Source organism: Natrix helvetica (genome assembly GCF_964273705.1).
Source record: "Natrix helvetica genome assembly, chromosome: 2".
Classification (NCBI taxonomy): domain Eukaryota; kingdom Metazoa; phylum Chordata; class Lepidosauria; order Squamata; family Natricidae; genus Natrix; species Natrix helvetica.
In genome coordinates, this window is record NC_138552.1 from 38,262,796 (window position 1) to 38,283,455 (window position 20,660).

The 20,660-nt window shown below is 38.3% G+C and overlaps 2 protein-coding genes across 3 annotated transcripts in view; both read left to right on the top strand.

Annotated features, from left to right (window-relative positions):
- CKMT2 (creatine kinase, mitochondrial 2) overlaps nt 1-1,475 on the top strand; it is a 42,073-nt gene extending 40,598 nt beyond the window's left edge. Inside the window, exon 10 of the mRNA XM_081944537.1 lies at nt 456-1,475. Within this exon, the coding sequence (XP_081800663.1) occupies nt 456-575 (120 nt within the window). The 3' untranslated portion in view covers nt 576-1,475. The remainder of the gene's footprint in view (nt 1-455) is intronic.
- Nucleotides 1,476-9,869: 8,394 nt separating this feature from the next.
- Nucleotides 9,870-20,503, top strand: ZCCHC9 (zinc finger CCHC-type containing 9). 2 transcript variants are annotated; one of them, XM_081944545.1, is made up of 7 exons: nt 9,870-10,193; nt 12,443-12,501; nt 13,524-13,901; nt 16,607-16,757; nt 16,902-16,994; nt 19,144-19,212; nt 20,311-20,503. In XM_081944545.1, exons 3-7 carry the CDS (start codon nt 13,542-13,544, stop codon nt 20,427-20,429), a joined length of 792 nt encoding a protein of 263 aa, XP_081800671.1. In that variant the 5' UTR covers nt 9,870-10,193; nt 12,443-12,501; nt 13,524-13,541; the 3' UTR covers nt 20,430-20,503. The 2 variants fall into 2 exon arrangements, with proteins under 2 accessions (XP_081800671.1, XP_081800672.1); XM_081944546.1 differs by having other exon boundaries at nt 12,447-12,501.
- Nucleotides 20,504-20,660: the final 157 nt, after the last annotated feature.

The window sequence follows — 20,660 nt, forward strand, 5'->3', positions numbered from 1 at the left end:
CTGATGACAGAAAAAAAACAGTATTTTCACATATAACAACTGTGTTAATCTAGCATTTCCACAATTTAAGGTTTTCAAAAGACAAAAGAAAGGACTACATAGTATTACCATGTAAACGCTTTATCTGAAGGGCAAGCTACACACATTTTTAAAAAAGTTGTAGATTAAATCTTTCTAGATTTAACCACTTTGCATTATAGGTGTATGCTTGCACTTTTCTTCCATGTTCTAACTAGGTTTTCTTCCACGTGGCCAATTTCAACACACATAGTATGTCAAAATGACAAGAGGTGGATTATCCACAATACACTTTTCTCCTAGGACTAAAAAATGGCATAGTCTAGGAAGAATTGTAAAATATAATTTACTGAAGATATAATAAACTTTGTGGTAAATAATCATCAATATCTTATAGTTTCATAATCTAATATCAGAAACCTTTACTTTTATTTCAGGTGGAACTTGTCCAGTTAGTCATTGATGGTGTGAACTATATGGTTGAGTGTGAAAAGAAGCTAGAGAGAGGTCAAGACATCAAGATACCACCACCACTGCCTCAGTTTGGCAAGAAATAAGACTGTTTCTAGTGATTATCATCTGAATGGAAATATGTCTTGAGAGCTGCTTATATATTCTGTGTTCTTTTATAATATTAAAGAGAAATATGGATAACATTTTCCTCAAATAGGTACCTATTAATCAGGGTGTGGTACAGGGTTGCTGAGAAGAAGACAAGAACGTAAGATATGGAAATGTGCAGAATAAAAAAGGTTGTAAACAACATTGCTGAAGAGGAGGGTTGCATTTGAAGATTAGTAGTCTTGGAGCATTTCCCTGGGAAAATTTAATTTCTTTTAAAGCATACATAAAGCAATCTCATTTCCTTTCTTTTCCTTTTCTTTCTCCAACTATTTCTTCCAATGTCCTCCTTCCATTCCTTTTATTCACATTTTCTCCTTTCCTTAATTCTTCCTCTTAGCCAGCTCCATTCCTTTTTTCTTTTTCCCCCTTTCTGTTTCTGGACATCAATGTGCTTGAGAGAGTGTAGTCTGTGCATATGAATTTAAATGGTTGTTATATACTTATAAGTGGGAGCCAAATGTTAAAAGTACTAGTTCTTACAAGCAATGCATTTTACTTTACATTTTAGTTATTAATGTTTTTATTTATTCCTGGCAGACTCATAGACACACATGCATACACATATTCAAAATGTGCCATAAGCACACATTTATGTAACTGTGGGTGGGTGGGAGCAATTCCAAGATTGGTTTCAGATGGTGATGGCAACCCTTGACTGGCGAGATGAAGAATTTTTATTTTTTCTTCCTCTGTACACTTCCTTTGAGTAGGGAAAAAGTATGTTAAATATTGATTGTTTTCATTTTAGATAAGAACAAATTAATGTAATATATTATTATATGTATAATTAGATCTTAGTGGCATGTTAAATAAATACTTTCTGATGCCCCAGATGCTACATATCTTTTTAATTCATTTTTAAAAGGACATGCGTTATTCACATAGACAATCCTATGGCTTTGGCACAAGGATATTATGCCAGCCTCACACTTGTTAGATCCCAGAGAGCAGAAGCAGGGATGAGGCAGCTATGCCAAGATGTCACAGTACCCAATGGCAATGTCACTAGTCATTAATAACAGCAATTCCAGTTATGTTCCCTCATGGAGTTAATGTAAGAGATTGTTACAATGAGGTCACACTGCCTGGAATATCCGTATACTTCATGTACAAGCCAAACAACTGTATAGCTATTGTTCTGCCTCATCCCTGATAGGGACTTGCAATTTCACCCTTCTCTGTTCATTCAAATGAGCTAATTTTTGTTGATTTCTTGGTGCCCTCTGAGCTCAGTTATTTTCCAGCTGATATTTCATTACCAAGCTAGCTAACACTATCAGTGCACAGAGGATGGAGTTTGTTGGTTTATATATTTTAGCTTGCCTTGCCAGACACTATCATCCTATGCACCTATGATGTTACCTAGCCTTGTGATGAAATGTCTGCAGGAAAACAACCAAACTCAGAAAACACCAAGACTCCAATAGTTCAACTCTGAACTAGATACGGCGCTACATCACTATTGGAGCTGTAAGGGTGTCTGGAGAGAGAAAGAGAAACAGAGAGAGACAGACAGACAGACAGCGACAGAGAGACACAGATGGAGACAGAGACAGACAGAGACAGAAAGACAGAAGGAAGGAGAGGCAGAAATTAGTAGATCTAGTAAGCATCTTTGAAGGTGAACAAAAACAACATCCTCCAACTGGATGCTACTAATTTGGTCCTTTTCAAGTATCTAACATTTACTCAAATAATCAATTGAAATCAGTAAAATTTATTTCTAAATAAACATAGAGTAATTGAGAAGATGCATTTCTATTAGCACAGTCTTGAATTTTAAAAAATCACCAGATATAACTTATGGTGTGTTGTCTGTAAAACTCAGCACAAAGCCACATTTATAATCCACATCTGCTAATGTCTTTTATGCTTAGTAAGAAATAAAATCTATTGATTTCAATTATATTAATTTTCAAAAAAGCCAATTTATTAGGATTATACTACTGACTTTTATTCAAACAGACATAAAGTTGTTTGTTAATTGTATTTTTATCTTTTTTCTCATATCTTTTTTCTATTGAAAACAGTCATGCTGGACATGAGCAAACAGATAAAATTTATATTGAGATATTATTTTATTACACCAATAAAAAAGACTGCATTTGATTACAAGGTATTGCACATGCATTTTATTTTTCAAGAATGTTCGGTCAAGCATAATGTTCTGTGATGTGCAGGTAGACTCCCATGCATATATGATAATAAGCAAATTAGATAGCAGTGAAAGAACCTAGATTCCCAAAGCTACTTGTCTGGTGTATCTTCACATAACAAAGCTTTGTTGTTGTTTTTATCACTCATTCCCGTGGCTAGTTTTCAATTAAGTGTTTATATCTTAACCAAGTACATCCTGTTTTGGCTTCTACTATAAATCATCACATGGAGTGCCACAAGGGTAACAGCTCAAGTGTTTTTCAGAGAAAATAATCTGGTGGAAATGCATTGCAGGAAGCAAAAAATAGCTCAGGAGCCTTGCCAGGGATCCAAGCAATATGTGATTATCTATTAATTTTAAAAAAATGGGATGGAAAGCTTTTTAATTTTTTTTTTAAAAAATGAATCCTAATCTGGTGTGATTTCCCTATTTCTCTCAACTCCATTTCAGACGTTCTGTTATTCTGATAGTAGATTTATATCATATGCTACATCTTCGATTATCTAAAATATAAACAACAAGGTGCACAGGTTGCTATTTATATTAATCTGAGAGATATTGGGCTTCTATCAGCTTGATTCTGAGGAGTAGATGATATTACTAATGTTAGATCATATCAGGCAGACCCTCCAATGTTTGTTTCTTAATTTCAGTAGTTTTAAATGGATAGGCTAATTATTTGAAGACTATTTGCAACTGGTGATAGAAAGAAATGGAACCCAGGTACCATATAAAATTAATTAGGAGAAATCTTTCTATGTAAAACCTAAACCTCACCGCCCCGAGTCCCTTCGGGGAGAGGGGGCTGTGTAGAAATCTAATAAATTATTATTATTAATTATTATTATTATTAAAACAGGAAATTTGTCCCCCAAGACTGTAAGTCTGGGGAACTTCACTACCAACCCAGAGATGGAGTCAAGAAGCTCCAGAAGGAAGATTGCTACACAGGCAGGCTGGTACCACAGCAACACTCCCAACTGATCTCTAGAGCCCAACATAATGAACAGGGCCTCACAACCAGTGACTTGCAGGCAGTGCCCCTGAAAGCCATAGTATAGGCAATTTCCAGATAATATTTATCACATCTTCACCATGGCCCTGGGTTCTCACAGGTGCCTAGCCAGTTTTGCCCAGCTCAAACCTGGCTGGGCAAATCTCTGAAAGGGTCATAGCACCTTCTGAGGCAGCCAGGTCTTGGTAATATATGCCAGGTCATTGTTAATCCCTTGGTAATAGCATGGAAAGATTTTGCATTTGACCCTGTTCTATACAAAAGATCAGTGCTTGAGCTAATCCAAACTTTCATTAACGATTAACATAATCTGAAAGCTCCTATTGTAACTTTTCTCAACCAAATACCTTCCAGATGTATTGGGGCAGCCTTCAGAATTCCCAGCCAGCATGACTATTTGCCATTTAAAGACCAGTACATCTGGACAGCGTCAGTTGAAGGCGATTCTAATCCAGTTGTTAAATGTTGCATTATTTCAGATGGCTTACTGAGCAGGATTGGCTTTGAATAGAACTCGGATGGGCGTGAATAGAACTCGGATGGGAGATGAACATGGAATGCCACAAGTATAGACTAGATTAGAATTTTAAAAAAGCAAATCACAAGGAGCAAAGCCTACATGATTGTATAGTGCATTTATGTAAGTGTTTTAGCTACTAGAAATGAGAGGTTGAGATGGAATGAGGAATCAAAATATTGCTCAAATATGGCAGCATTTTACACTTTATTTGAATTCTTTTTTAAAAATGATATTCCCTTTAGTTAATTGTCCATGGTAAATGCTTAGAGGTCAACCTTTAAATCAAGATCTTGTCTTGGAAGCAACCATTTACAAGCTAAACAAACTAGTTCTTTGTGCATATCTCCATCTACTGGTAAAGTGTTATAGGGCAGAAAAGCTAATTTTTCAGTAAAAAGAGGTAATTATTATAAATAGATTATAAAATATTACTATCCTATGTTTGCAGTTTTCTCAGGAAATACTTGTAATGTTTGTTTGCAAGTATTTTCCAGGCAAAGACTTCACTGGAGCCCTTTTGATTCTGGAACACCACCATGCAAATATTTTTACCCTAGGCAACTGTGGTTCATATATTATATTCCTTACTGATATATTTTTGCTGTCACAAATATTTGCTTGTAGGGATTTGCACAAAGTATTAAAACAAACTATATTATATGTACTATCTAGGGAAGTAGAATCTCAACATTTTGGCTGTGTGTAAACAATTTAGATAGGGATTGTTTAAATTATATTTTATTGAATTATTTTAACTTTTATGCAGATGCATTTGTTTGCTGATAACAATCTCATTCATTATATTTACATATAAAGCAGTTTGGATAAAGCTGAGATAACAGCACATTTCTCTAATATGTTCTTAATTTTCAAGCAGCAATTCTACATTATTACTTATGGACATAAGAGCCCAATCCTGTGAAATCAAAGAAATGTAAATATATTGAAATCAAATATGCCTAATTTTGCATTGGATCACACAAAAATATAAAACATTCGAGATAAGTGCCACTAAAAATCTTGTAAATATGGGTTTATACCCACTTACTGGTAGAATAATTTCAGTAATATATTGAAATAATTAAACAATTCCTGTAGTTCCAATTATTTAAACCAGTTCCTAGAAGAGATTGTTATAATTTCCTATTTTGCACTGAAAACATCAACTTAGTTTCTCCTGACTGAAATAGGTATTACGGTTGTTGGAATGCTGGGAATGTTATTTAGTTCATACTATATGTTGTATTTTATTACTTTGTTTTATTCCTAGCTCCTTGTTGTTACATTAATACTCGTTTGGAGAACTGTAAATCCTTCAGAGTAGGTCACTATTGGAGCAGTATAGAAATCTATAAGTAAATGAATAAAATAAAGTATCTAGTGAGGCCACAGTGCTAAAGCAATTGCTGAATCTCTTCCTAAACAATTATTATGTTTAGCACAAGTAAATCCTCCTGAATTCAACAGGGATTCTATTTAGGAATATGCATATGATTGAATTAGCTATAGTCTGACAGTTCAATAGCATTCACTTCTAAATATAATTGATGCTATGCTGTTATTGTGCCTTTGTGCATATGCTTCCTCATCTCTTTCATGGAAGAGGGGAGAAAATATTAGACTTTCAGTTTTGATTTAAAAATACCTTCCTATATCATAAATCACCATCCATGAAATCTGGAACAATAAGAGAATTTTTGATCTCCAAAGATGCATTTGAAAAGTACTGTCTTCTCAAATTCAGCATGTATGAGTCCTTACATCTCTCTTCTTAAAGCTTAGCTTTTAGTACCATGGCTATCATTTTAAACCATCTCTGAGCTTATTCTAGGTTCTTAAAGAGATAGTGTTTGATAATACAGTGCATTAGATGGAGGAGTGGCCTATTCAGAGAAACTGTTACTTCCCTGATTTGGAAACTGCAATACCGTTGATATGCAGACAATACTACTTTAATGGCAGAAAGTGAAGAGGAACTAAAGAGCCTCTTGATGCGGGTGAACGAGGAGAGTGCAAAAGTTGGCTTGAAACTCAACATTAAGAAAACTAAGATCATGACATCCGTCCCTCTCAATTCCAATGTTCCCTCTAATTTTTTTTCAGTGTGAGCAGAAAAGTATAGTGTTTGAGCAGCACATTTTTATGCCTGAGCAGCACCTGAATTTTTTTCACAGGTGTCACCTAAGACAACAACAAAATCAGTATTATTTGAAACTCAAAGTTATGTTTATTCAAGGTACCCGCTTAATTAAAAGTGTTATATAGTATCACTTAACAACGCTCCTGCTTAGCAACCAAAATGTTGGGTCAGAAACTCTGGCATTTGAAGCACGCAAGTCTTAAAGCTGTCAAGTTACAAGATCCTTGCATCCCTAACCCTTTAGGAAAAAAAACCCCAAGGGGTCTTCAAACTTAACAGCTTTAAGACTTGTGGACTTCAACTCCCAGAATTCCTCCTCCAGTCATGTTGGCTCAGGAACTCTGGCATTGAAGCATGCAAGTCTTAAAGCTGTCAAGTTGCAAGACCCTTGCACCCTTAACCCTTTAGGGAAAAAAAACCCAGGGTCTTCAAACCTGACAGCTTTAAGACTTGTGGACTTCAACTCCCAGAATTCCTCCTCCAGTCATGTTGGCTCAGGAACTCTGGCATTGAAGCATGCAAGTCTTAAAGCTATCAAGTTGCAAGACCCTGGCACCCCTAACCCTTTAGAAAAAAAAAACCCAGGGTCTTCAAACCTGACAGCTTGAAGACCTGTGGACTTCAACTCCCAGAATTCCTCCTCCAGTCATGTTGCAGCGACGTCATCTGCGTTGATCTGCTCCATCTTCGGTTTTTTTCACAGGGGGCAGAGTTGCTGCTGAAGATGCCGAGCCCTTGCCGCCACCAGAATAACAGCTGCCTCCTCTTCCTCCTCCTCCTCCTCCAACAGCACCACCACATTTGGAGTGAAGCCGCCAAAACTCCCGCTGCGCCCCCGCCCGTGGCAGCAGCGTCGGCGCGTCCCCCTCCACTCAGAGCACCTGAGCTGGGCACCACGTTACCCCTGCTGCCCCCTCCCGGCGGGAGCTTTGGCGGCTTCACTTCTCACTGTCAGGAAATCTGCCGCAGCGTCAGGCAGCAAATGTGGTGCTGTTAGAGGAGGAGGAGGCGGCAGCAGATATTCCGGTAGCGGCAGGGGCTTTGAGGGTTTATTTTAGCCGCAGCGCCGGGCGCAAGCAGCTAGGATTGGCCGCCCACAAAGGACGTCCCCGGGCTTGCTTTGTTGAACTAGCCTCAGTCGCCCCGTGCTCACCAAAACAAGTCCGGGGAGGTCCTTTGCGGGCGGCCAGTTCCAGCCGTCTGCAAAGGACCTCCCCAGCCTCCGGCGCCTGTGACAGTAGAAAACACTGCGCGGCAGTTGGAAACTGCTGCACGGTGTTTTCTTGCCACCTGTGTGGCCGCGCAGCCGTGCACCTTAGAGGGAACAGTGCTCAATTCCTGGCAAATAGATGGGGAAGAAATGGAAGTAGTAACAGATTTTATTTTCCTCGGCTCCAAGATCACCGCAGATGGGAACTGCAGCCAAGAAATTAAAAGAAGCTTGCTCCTGGGGAGGAAAGCTATGGCAAATCTAGACAGCATACTAAAAAGCAGAGACATCACCTTGCGTATAGTCGAGGCAGTTTTCCCAGTTGCAATGTATGGCTGTGAAAATTGGACCATAAGAAAGGCTGAGCGCCAAAGAATTGACGCCTTTGAACTATGGTGCTGGAGAAGACTCCTGCGAATCCCTTGGACTGCAAAGCGATCAAACCAGTCACTCCTAGAGGAGATCAACTCTGACTACTCTTTAGAAGGCCAAATCCTGAAGATGAAACTCAAATACTCTGGTCACCTAATGAGAAGAAAGGACTCACTGGAGAAGAGCCTAATGCTGGGAAAGATTTGAGGGCAAAAGAAGAAGGGGACGACAGAGAATGAGGTGGCTGGATGGAGTCACCAAAACAGTTGGTGTGAGTTTAAATGGGCTCCAGAGGATGGTAGAGGAAGGAAGGCCTGGAGGAACATTGTCCATAGGATCGCAATGGGTCGGACTTTGCAACTAATAACAATACCGTTGATAAAGTCTACGTTTTTTTTGTCGGCATATAATACTGCTGAATATTTTTTGCTTGAAATTAACTCTTATTCCAAAATTTACAGTTGATTATCTTGTGACTTATATTCGAGACGTATATTCAAGAAGAAACAATCGCAAATGAAGATTATGAGGAAATATGATTCTACATGAAATACCATTCTTGAGAATCACAGTAATATAATACTATGATTAAAGTGTTACACTGCCACAGGGTGACATAGGCTCTGGTCTACTCAGCACATACCACTCACTGGCTTTGAATCAACCACACTCTTGCAGCTCAGCTCACTTCACAGAATTATTGATGGGGGAAGGAGGAAAGAGGACCCCCAAGCTGAGTTCCTGAATAAAAAAACGGTATGCAATCTAACAAAAAACCTTTATTGACAGTCACTGAAAAACAAGTAGATGGTTTTATATGTTAAAAAGCCATGGAATTAGTGCAGGGGTGTCAAATTGGTGGTCTGTCGGCTGGCTGCGTCATACACAGGCCACACCCATCCCGGCTCCGCAAAGGCAAAAAACATCATATGTCACAATGCGTCACGTGACATGATCAAATTTGACATCGATGACATAGTGGGTCAGATCAATGTCCAAAACACTCCTGGTAAACCAACTGGGACAGGATAGAAAATAACTTGCCAAAGTGTTCTGACCACCAGGAATTTTACATAAGGTTGCATGTTTGGGAAAACATAAGCCATTCTCACTCTTCTCTTAGAAAAACTTTGTTTGAGGTATAAAAACTATCCTCAAAGTTTTAGAATAGGAATGCAATGATACAAGATACTCCAATTCATACTTGCTCCTGGTGAATCACCAACCTTAATTTAATATGCGAGTGACTGAAAAGGCAGATTTTGTTTAGCAATTTTCAAAAATTTAACCATCTATCCTAGCCCTTTCCTCCATAATAGTTTGCATATCCACCAAACCATGTCACTATAAACCACATTCAAATTGATCAGGTGCCATGAAATCATCGGCCTTTTAGCGACCACTTACATTCCATGCAAATCTATTGTAAAACTAATTTTCAGTTTTATCAGAGCCACGGACAGCTAGAAGGCGAGATAAAATGCGCAGTTCGGATAGGTTGAAAGTAGGGCATATTTTATGTTTTAATAGAAAAACGGGAACGTTTTGTTCATTTGATCAACTAACACTTTATTTCCGTCGGAAACAAGTGCACGTCAACTGTCTATATTCGCGCAAAAATCACAAGCAGTGTTTCTTCATCAGAATAACTGCATAAATGTCAGCATATGGTACATTTGTCGGTGGACCTAGAGAACGGGATCCCTACTTCCCCATCTTTAGAAGATATTAATCTTTACGCATTAACCACCCCTTAAGTCCCTTTGACTCCGCCCTTGCTTGGCTACGTCATAAAAGTGCTGCCTCATTCACTTCCCGGAAGAGCGGTGCCCAGATGTGTACTTTTTTTTTCGGCCGCTCTTTTCTTTACAGGGTGTAGTTTTCGACTGTTCTGGAGGCGTTTTGTCGCATTGGTGCCCGCACTTTCTGTTCTCTGTGCGCAACTGCCTGGTGCGGAAAAGATCTTCCGGACAATCAGATACGCCGCGCGGAAGATAAAATGGAGTTACTCCTATAATCTCGACCAGCCTAAATTCTGGGAACTGCGGCGAACGAGTTTTTGGAAGCTCCGCTGGCGCTCATCGGCTTCCCCGGAAAGTTTGGGCTCTGAACCGCTCTTTTCATCGGTATCTTTAGGTAGGATGTGAAAATCTTCGCGGTGAAATCCCGTAGAGCGACTGCTAGGTCCCCGGGACAAGAGCCAGTAGCCTCTGACCACGTGTTAGTCTTTCCAACCTGATCACCAGATGTCTTGGTACACCCAGAAGTTCCATTCAGAATTCCGGTAGTGACTGGAAGTTTGGAGAGTTTTTCCTAGAGCACATCTGGAGAGCACAGGTGGTTTTAGGAAGGCATGTCATTTCTCAGCTCAAAAACGTTGCTGGTGCCAGAACTGAGTTCATCACCGTCCTTCATGAAGATTTGCACCTATAAGTTTTCTTTTTGAAACGTTGCAGTGCTGTTGTGATGGTAGCTAATATATTGACTGCATTTTATTTCTTTAGTTTTAATTCAATTTCAATGCGGTTTGATTTGAGGGGGGGAGTTGTGCTTTTTTGGGGGGGGGAGCTCCCTCTATTCACTAAATTGACGACTGCAACTTTTTTTTTTCAAAAAAGCTTGTGTGTATGCTTTTGCTGAGGACAGTATGTTGGACCTCCAGGTATCATGCATGTCCAAGCCCTTCAACCCTGCGTAGGTATATGGTAAATAATATAGGATGATGGGAGTTGAAGTCCAAAATTTGTAGGACAACAAACTGCTCAACTCTGGCCTAATTCTTTTCAGAGGAATTTTCAGATGTTTAGAATGAGTGAGCCTCTACTTCCTTTGTCACTTGGTGATACAGTTGCAAAATTGGACAGATGCCATTCTGAAAAAGAAGTACACAAGCAACAGTTCTCTCTGCCGAGATGTATATAATTTGCCAGTTCACTACTTGTTTTCCATCTTTGTTTGGTAGATATTATGGTTAAATATGGAGCAGCCATTATTAAGTAGCAATACCATCTCTGCCAAAAAGAGTGTGTAGTTAAGGGTATTCCTTTACTCAGAAGTTCTAGTCTGACAAGTTTGTGGACTGGGCTTTAGGATTAATCATTCTTTGGTATGCATTCTGATTTTTTAATACTTGAAGAACCATTAATGAAACTTTATATTATCTGTTTCCATGAGGAAAAACTCATTGTTTCCTTTTAGGAAGAAACTAATGGCATAGAAGGTCTTGTAAGTATAATTGAGAGCTGCCTATCTTTCTGGATTGCACTAAATCAAAAGAAGACAGCAACTGTTTAGCCATTTTAAAAAGTAACTATCAGCAGCTTTTTCATCTTACAAATTCACACAAAGAATTACAGCTGCTGGTGGTATATCTTTCTCTCTGAGCTATTCAGGTACTTCCATCAGATAAAAACTTCAGTAATTGGCAGGAAAAAACTGATCTCTGATAGGCCAATCAGCCAGCACTTCCTGATTGGCTGGGATCTTGTCCCTTGAACTGAGAACAGGAAGAGGCAGGGGGAAGGAGCTGGAGGATTCACATGAAGTAGCAAGCAGAGGGTCACATTGTTAAAGCTGTGGACACCTTGGGAGAGAGAGATTGCTGTTCCTAGAGAGAACTGCTATATCCTGGGCTGTGGACTGTATTCCTGCTGCCATAAGAGGCAACAGTCCTAAACCAATGGTAGAGTTCAGAAGTGATTGCATTCCTAATCCAGTTGCAGTTTCCTGATTTATCACCTCTGGCTAGAGAGATAGGTCCCATAAACATCTCGCCAAATCTGTAGAGCAGTGATTCTCAACCTGTGGGTCGGGACCCCTTTGGGGGTCGAATGACTCTTTCACGGGGGTCGCCTAAGGCCATCGGAAAACACATATTTTGAAAAAATACAGAAAACATGAAATAATTTTATGGTTGGGGGGTCACCACAACATGAGGAACTGTATTAAAGGGTCGCATTAGGAAGGTTGAAACCCACTGCTGTAGAGGAAGCGCCTAGGAGAAAGTCAGCAGGATGGCCATTTGACCATGAAACACTCTCTGACTTATTTGTGTCTTCTACTCGAAAGTCTAACACAAGTTTTGAGCCCATACATTGGCTGCCACTTAACCACTGACCAATAGATAGGGAAGGATTGTGCCTCAGTTAGGTTCTTTGGCATTAGAGATATTAGGACACTCAACCTAAGTGACATTATCTAATATAAAGGGTAATTTCTTACTGTGTTAATTATATCCACTGTATTTTGCTGTTAGTGATTGTATACTCACTGCCCCAGTATTTGTTGCTGCTAATTCTGCTACTTAAACTTATTTTATATTAAGGGCTATTATCTTAATTAAAGACCCACAAATCTCACGAGGTTTGTCGGTTGTGTTTTGTCAGGCAGGCTGGTCATCTGAGAAGAGGAACAGAAGGCCCGGATCTTCAGTGGCTCCTTTCAGGTGAGCACCTTAATAGTTTTTATTATCAGAGACATAATTGATTCCAGACTGTGCCTGTGAGCCCTTCCTTCAGTCTGTTATAGTACATATGGCCTTTGTGTTTAAAAAGCACAAAGCATTTCTTGGTAGAACAAAAGCTCCACATACCTGCTGCAATAGACGTAAAGAGTTGCTCAAACCAAAAGTTTTTCCCATCATTTTCCATATCAGCAGGCCTGGAGACTTGCAGCCTATGCCGTTTAGAAAGCTCTGGTTCCCCATGAACATCATGCTCTACAAAGCATCTGCTACATTTTTGTTACTTTAGGAATGAAATGTACAGTAAAATTTGTGATGTCTTAGTACTTCTATAAAGGGACGCTATGGCTTGGTAGCTAAGACACGGAGCTTGTTGATCAGAAAGGTCAGCAGTTTAGCAGTTCGAATCCCTAGTGCCGCGTAACAGAATGAGCTCCTGTTACTTGTCCCAGCTTCTGCCAACCTAGCAGTTCGAAAGCACATAAAGAATGCAAGTAGAAAAATAGGGACCACCTTTGGTGGGAAGGTAACAGTGTTCCATGTGCCTTCAGTGTTTAGTCATGCCGGCCACATGACCATGGAGACATCTTTGGACAGCGCTGGCCCTTCAGCTTTGAAACGGAGATGATCACTGCCCCCTACAGTCGGGAACGACTAACACATATGTGCGAGGGGAACCTTTACCTCTACCTTTAGTGCTTCTATATTTGTTAGAAGCTCTTCCTGCTATTGGCTCACAATTATTTTCATTTTCTTCATACAGTGATCAGATGACTGTCACTTCATTGATTAAATGTTGAGATGCTATGCCAAAATTCCTCTGTAAATTAAAAACAGATAACCAGGAAGCATTATAGAATAGCCTTCCTTTTGCTAGTGAAAATTTTTGAAGGAAGAAATACAGTAAATCATGATTTTCATAACCTCCTGATATTTTTATGCACCTATGACTATTATAATTAAGATTGAATTTATCAATGGCAGTAAACGTGTGGATTTTGTAGGAAGATTTGGATGAAGCCATGACAAGATGGGCTCGAGCAAGGGTCACACATAACAAGAAATCCCTAGATGCAACACCATGGGATGATCTGAAAAATGGGGCTGCTGGAACCGTAGAAGCAAATAAAAGGCAGAACTCTTCAGACAGATTTTCTTTAAAGAGCAACCAAGTGAAAAAGAAAAATAAGAAGAAAAAAGATTACCTGAATGAAGATGTCAATGGCTTTATGGAATACTTAAAACAGAACTCACAGATGTTGCACAATGGCCAGTTGATTGATAGTCATCAGGCAGAGGAAGAAATAGCAACAGCTTTGAAAAAGGACAACCGGCGAGAACAGAGGAGGGTAAAGCGCCAGGAAATTAAGAAGAATATAATGGTAAGATTATCTCTTGTTTTTCTGTTTTTCACTGTTTAATACTTTCTTTTTTTTAAGTGCAAAAAGGGACTGCAGCCAAGCGAGATTGAATAAAAATAAGGGATTTACTCTTTTTCTCCCAGTTGTATATTTTTCAAGAATATCGCGTGCTACTTCTAAAAAATAACCTGCTCTGAACGATTGGCACATAAAATTGTTAAATTTTTTGGCATTTTATTTCTAAGCTGATTTTACATTTTCTACCAAAGAGGCTGAGTTGAAAGGATTATTTTATTTGTGAAAGAATAAAATGATACATTCAGTCTAGTTTCAAGCATGAACAATTGTGTCCCACTCCATCTAGTATTTTCTGACTGATAAAAATAAATTGCCATAGCCTGACAGTAACTTTACTTAATCAGTCTCACTTTTATTTGTTGTTTCATCTTTATGAGGATACATCAGGGCCAGACAGAGTGCAAGAAGATGGAGCAGTACTGGAAAGAAACAAATTTGTTTGTATTGATTATTGATTGCATGCCAACTAAGAGTTGGTGTTGGCTCTTAGTGTTCATATAGATCCGCGATGGCGAACCTATGGCACGTGTGCCACAGGTGGCACGTGGAGCCATTTGTTAGGGCATGCGAGGCTTTGCCCTGTCAGCTTCAACGTGCATGCGCGATGGCGAGATGACTTTGTCCTTCATTTTTGGCCGCTTTTTGCTCTCTGAAGGCTTTCCTGAAGCCTTCGGAGGGTGAAAAACAACCCAACGCGCAAACCGGAAGTTCGGGAACAGATTTCCGGTTTGCTCATTCAGGGAAGCCTCTGGAGGGTGAAAAACAGCCCTATAGGCAACCCGGAAATCCGTTCTCAAACTTTCCCCCCCGCACTCCCCCCGCTTTTGGCACATGATGGCAAAAAGGTTAGCCATCACTGATATAGATTTTCTCCATGATGATCCTTACCTAACTTTGACCTATCATCAATGTAACTGAGTCAGCCCACCATGCTGATGGTTGTCATTTTTTTCTTCCACTTTTCCCAGCATTAGAGCCTTTTCCAGAACATGGAAGTTTTGCATAATGTGTACCAAGTAGGCTAATTTGAGGCTGGTCATTTGTGCCTTAAGAGAGAATTCGGGTTGATTTGTTCAGTAATCCACTGGTTTACTCGCTATTGTTTAATGTGCAATTTCTATGTTCTTTAAGAAATTCACAGTAGCAGATGGTCGTAAGAAAGTTCCTATACAGAAAATTACTTAAACCAGAGATACGTGTATATTAGTGTTCGAAATTTGTTAAAATCTTCGATGCGACTTCTAAGGACTTCCACAAGCTATTTATCAGATTGTAATTTTTAATGGAAGGGCAAAACATTTAAATAAACTAATCATATTAAATATACTTAATTTTAATGACATTTAAATAATACATAATCAATGTTATTTTTTGTTCTGGCCTATTCATTAGTATGTATAATTTTGCCTTTAGTGTTAGGGTTAGTGTTAATGCAGGGTTAGTGTTCTGGAACTTTTAGCATCTTATTCAAATATATATAGGTTGTAGGATGTTTTTGTTGCAAAACTCTGTTGATTAAAAACAGTTAATTATATGATCGGGATGAGATGAGTAGCTTTTCACTTCAAAAAATTTTGGCTTCCAGAGTAAGGGTTAAATTACAAGAAGAATTTTTTATAAAATGCAAATGTAATTAGTGGGGAAGTGAATAAGTAATGGATTCAGGCAGTGCTGTGAAGAGGAAGATTTCTGAAAATAAATCCTTTCTCTGAAGCATTTCTATTCAGAGGGTATAAAGTAAAATTCAACGATGAAAGGAGTAAGGTTCTACATTTAGGCAACAAAAATGAAATGCACAGGTACAGAATAGGTGGTATCTTGCTCAACAGTAGTAACTGTGAGAGAGATCTTGGAGTCCTAGTGGACAACCATTTAAATATGAGCCAGCAGTGTGCAGCAGCTGCCAAAAAAGCCAACACAGTTCTAGGCTGCATCAACAGAGGGATAGAATCAAGATCACGTGAAGTGTTAATACCACTTTATAATGCCTTGGTAAGGCCACACTTGGACTACTGCCTTCAGTTTTGGTCACCATGATGTAGAAAAGATGTGGCGACTCTAGAAAGAGTGCAGAGAAGAGCAACAAAGATGATTAGGGGACCGGAGACTAAAACATATGAAGAACGGTTGCAGGAACTGGGTATGTCTAGCTTAAGAGAAAGAAGGACTAGGGGAGACATGATAGCAGTGTTCCAATATCTCAGGGGTTGCCACAAAGAAGAGGGAATCAAACTATTCTCCAAGGCATCTGAGGACAGAACAAGAAGCAATGGATGGAAACTAATCAAGGAAGAAGCAATTTAGAACTGAGGAGAAATTTCCTGACAGTTAGAACAATTAATCAGTGGAACAGCTTGCCTCCAGAAGTTGTGAATGCCCCAACACCAGAAGTCTTTAAGAAGATGTTGGATAGCCGTTTGCCTGAAATGGTATAGGGTTTCCTGCCTAGGCAGGGGGTTGGACTAGAAGACCTCCAAGGTCCCTTCCAACTCTACTATTGTATTGTATTGTATCTGATTATATGTGTGTGTGGCTTCTACTTGTAATATGCCATGGTAAGTTTAGGTTGAGAAGTAGCTAGTGTAAAAAGATATTGCTTTAAATCCATCATGAATTCACATGGTAATATGTACTTTGTACTATCAAAGGTTTGCTTCCACTGTCGAAAACCAGGCCATGGGGTTGCAGATTGTCCAGCTGTCCTTGAAAGCCAAGACATGGGAACTGGAATTTGTTACCGATGTGGCTCTACTGAACATGAAATTAACAAATGCAAAGCCAAACTGGATCCAGCTCTTGGTATGTGTAATAACTGTGGTTCACCGCATGATGTCACCAATTAGGAGGGCAATATTGATTTAAATATTCCATGTTAGGATTATGATGATTTACAAAATCTTGATGTATTTCTTTCATGACACAAACTCTATGAATTTCTTTCAGGGGAATTTCCATATGCCAAATGCTTTATTTGTGGGGAAATGGGCCATCTCTCAAGGTCCTGTCCTGATAATCCTAAAGGGCTTTATGCTGAAGGTAAGGCCAATTTTTTAAAAAGAAAATCCCATTATTTTCTTAAAAAATGGATTGTTGACATGCTTCAGAATATTTTTCTTATCTTGAGTTAATGCAATTGGCTTATAAAGGAACACGTTGTGTAGATCTCTTGATAAATTCTCTCTTTTGAAAAATTCTGCAAGAAAATACTTTACACCATTATTTTACACAGCAGCAACATCCAATGATCTTTGCCATGTTAGTTCTATTCCAAAAAAACAAAAGAAAATACAGTTTTCTCTTTGAAGATTAGAAGATATATATAGATTTTATTTACCTTTTCACATTAAAACATCCTAATCTGCAGCAACAGGAAAAGTTTTGAAATTATCTTAATATAGTTAGAGAGTTAGAGGTTCACATCTATATATTATGTTATTGTGCTTACTAAGTGCATCTTTTACCATATATTTAAATAATACGTACCGGACATGTTTGACAAGTTATTTAGTAAAGATAATAAAAGCTGAATAATTTTAGTGAACTTTCAGTACTACATTCTATTTAGATTTTATTTAGATTTTCCAGGAGTGGAAATTTTAGAATAGGTGTTAGAACAGTAATTGACAAAGCAATCCTGGGATGATTCTTTAATGTTTATCTGTAGAATGTCAGGAATTTTTCAGGATTTAAATAGGACAAATATAGTGAACATTTTGATTTGCATTTCCTTTCTTAAAATTTTATTAAAATATTTACAAAGAACATAAAAACCAAGAATAAAAGAAGCAAAGAAAGACATAAGAAAAAGTCTTTTCAAATTTCTGAAAAAATAATGGGTAAAATTCTGATTAATTTCAATTTCAGGGAAGAATTTAATTTGGCAAAAAAAAAAGCAGAAAGAAATCTTTCATCAGTCTTTTCAAGAAAGGAAATCTTAGTAAATTTAACGTCCTTAGTCAAAGTGAACCCCTATCAGGAAGGGGTTTTCGCCAAGGACCTCATTTGTATCCTTTCCCTTCTCTTTTATGTTTAAGCAGCTGAAGATTACCAGCTAGAGGAAGAAGTAGGTGAAGCTGTAGTAGATATAATTGTTAAAGTAGCTAAGCAATGGGAAAGAATGGGCTGGGTTGAAGATATAGTAAGGCACATCTTAAAAATTTCCCTTGTTTTTCTTTACTTTTTGTGTCTGTGATGGTGGGGGACACATCATGGAGAGAGGATATCAAAATAAGTAGATAAAAAGAAAAAGGTCTTCACAATCTTGGAAGCTTCACAGAATTACACCTGCTGTTCAAACATGATGTGTCTTTATCCAGCCCTTGTGAGTCATAGAATTGTCACAGATTTTACTGTCTATCTGAACTACTTTCCTTTTCTCATCTGTACATGATAGATTCTAATCTACAGAAAGTTCCTACAACTGTTGCAGTCTGCTACTAATTATTAATAATTGTGAGTCTTATGTTAATTTAAAGTCTAGTAACTTTTTCTGTTAAAATAGAATATATTGTAATTTTCATTGGTAGATACATTTTTTTAAAAAACCCTATTTCCCCCCACTGCATTTATGCTTCATTTAAAAAATACAGGTACAATTAATGTTCTGTCCCAAGCCTCTAATATATACTGACGCAGACTTGGCTCTTCTGCCACAACTAAGGAGGGAGATAAGCAACCCCTTGGCTAGGAGCCCAGAAAATTATCTCTATGAAAACAAGGCTTGAACTCACAAAGTTCTCCCAATCTTTCACTACGCCTGGATTAGTAAACTGTTGTTTCCTGCAAAATTCCCCTCCGGTCGCCCCATCTGTAAGCTCTCTGGGAGGGGCCAATCAGTAGCCACCTGTTCCTATTTCCTTCTGTGAGCCTTTTTCCAAAGCTGTTCCCTCCTCCTCTCAACCCTACGCATACGCATGTCAGGGACAGCCTCCCTCTGTTCTTCCTCACTGCTCCCTGACTCAGATGCCATCTGGTGGCCAACAGGCCTCTCTAGTCCCTGCTCTGACTCCAAACACCCCCCAGAGTCTTCCTCAGCCTCCAGGGCAGTCCGATAGTATTCATCACTGTCAGATTCCACCAACAGCTCAGCTGGCCGCTGTTGGGCCACAACAAATTAATATACATGGCGGATTGAAATTCATATATATTGCATTCAATTAAATTATTTATATTTATGCTTATATAGGAGGGTCTTGTCGAATTTGTGGATCTGTGGAGCACTTTAAAAGAGACTGTCCGGAAAATCAAAACTCAGGTGAGAAGCTTAGAATTTCTGTTTATTAAGAAGACCAGAATTATATGTACAGAGCTTTCTGTTATGAACTCTGGCTAGATCATTACAAAACACACTGAATGATCCTTTTTTCAGATTGTATTGATAAGTTTAATGTGTTATGCAATATTATCCAATTTTTAACAGGTCATTTGATATCTATTTAAATATATTCCAAGACATATCAGCTGTTACAGCTCGAGAACAGCATTCACAATTCTTTCTCTATATATATACAGGTAGCACCTTAACTTACAACAATTCATTTAGTGACCATTCAAAGTTACAATGCTAATGAGAAAAACAGTTTACGACATGACTGTTTTTCACACCTATGACCGTTGCATCAGCCCCATGTCACGTGATCAAAATTCAGATGCTTGGCAACTGATTCAGATTTGACGGTTGCAGTGTCCTGGGGTCATGTGATCACCTTTTGCATGACCTGAGAGTCAATGGGGAAGCCAGATTCACTTAACAACCATGTTACTAACTTTACAACTGCAGAGTCACTTAATTGTGGCAAGAAAGGTCATAAAATTGGGCAAATTTCACTTAACAACTGTCTCACTTAGCAACAGAAATTTTGGCCTTAATTGTGGTCAATATATATATATATATATATATATATATATATATATATATATATATATATATATAAAATTTGGCACTGAAGAATTTCAGAAGTGAAATATAATTTTTATAGTAATAGTATGAAACTTATTAGCCACGCATTGTAGAATTCTTGTTACAAATTCTTGGAGGAGTCACCTACATCAGTTTTATTTTTGAATAGAAAGAATAAAATTGGAATAAATTAAATATTGTAGCTTTTGGTTTATCAATTGTGGGTAAATGCCAGAAATGTTAGAAAATATCAATACTAACTGATATTTTTAATCAACTTGAATTTTTAGGCTTATTATAATTTTATCTAACTTTAACATGGATAAAAATTAAAAAAATGTATAAACACTATTGCAACAAATACTTGTACAAATTACAGAGTTGTATCCTGGAATAATAGACAGTTGATTTCTCATACTTTTTTTTCCTCCCCCCCCCCCCGTCCCCCAATAGATCGAGCAGCAACTGTTGGCCGGTGGGTGAAAGGAATGAGTGCAGATTATCAAGATGTTCTAGAAAATCCTGGGCCACAAAAAGGAAAACCAAAAGTACCTAAGATTGTTAACTTTTGACCATTCTTCTTCTCTATAATACTTCTCAATATATGACTTAAAATAAAAACTGCAAGCTTTTGGAGATCCCAAAAGTACACATTGTCTTCTAATTATTGATAAAATCTAGCGTAAATGGAAACGGCCTGGAGGTAAATTGAAAGCCTTTCAATAGGATATGCTATAAATTGTTTGATTGGCCCATTAGCTTTGAACAGGAAGGAAATATTTCCAAATATTACATAATCACTC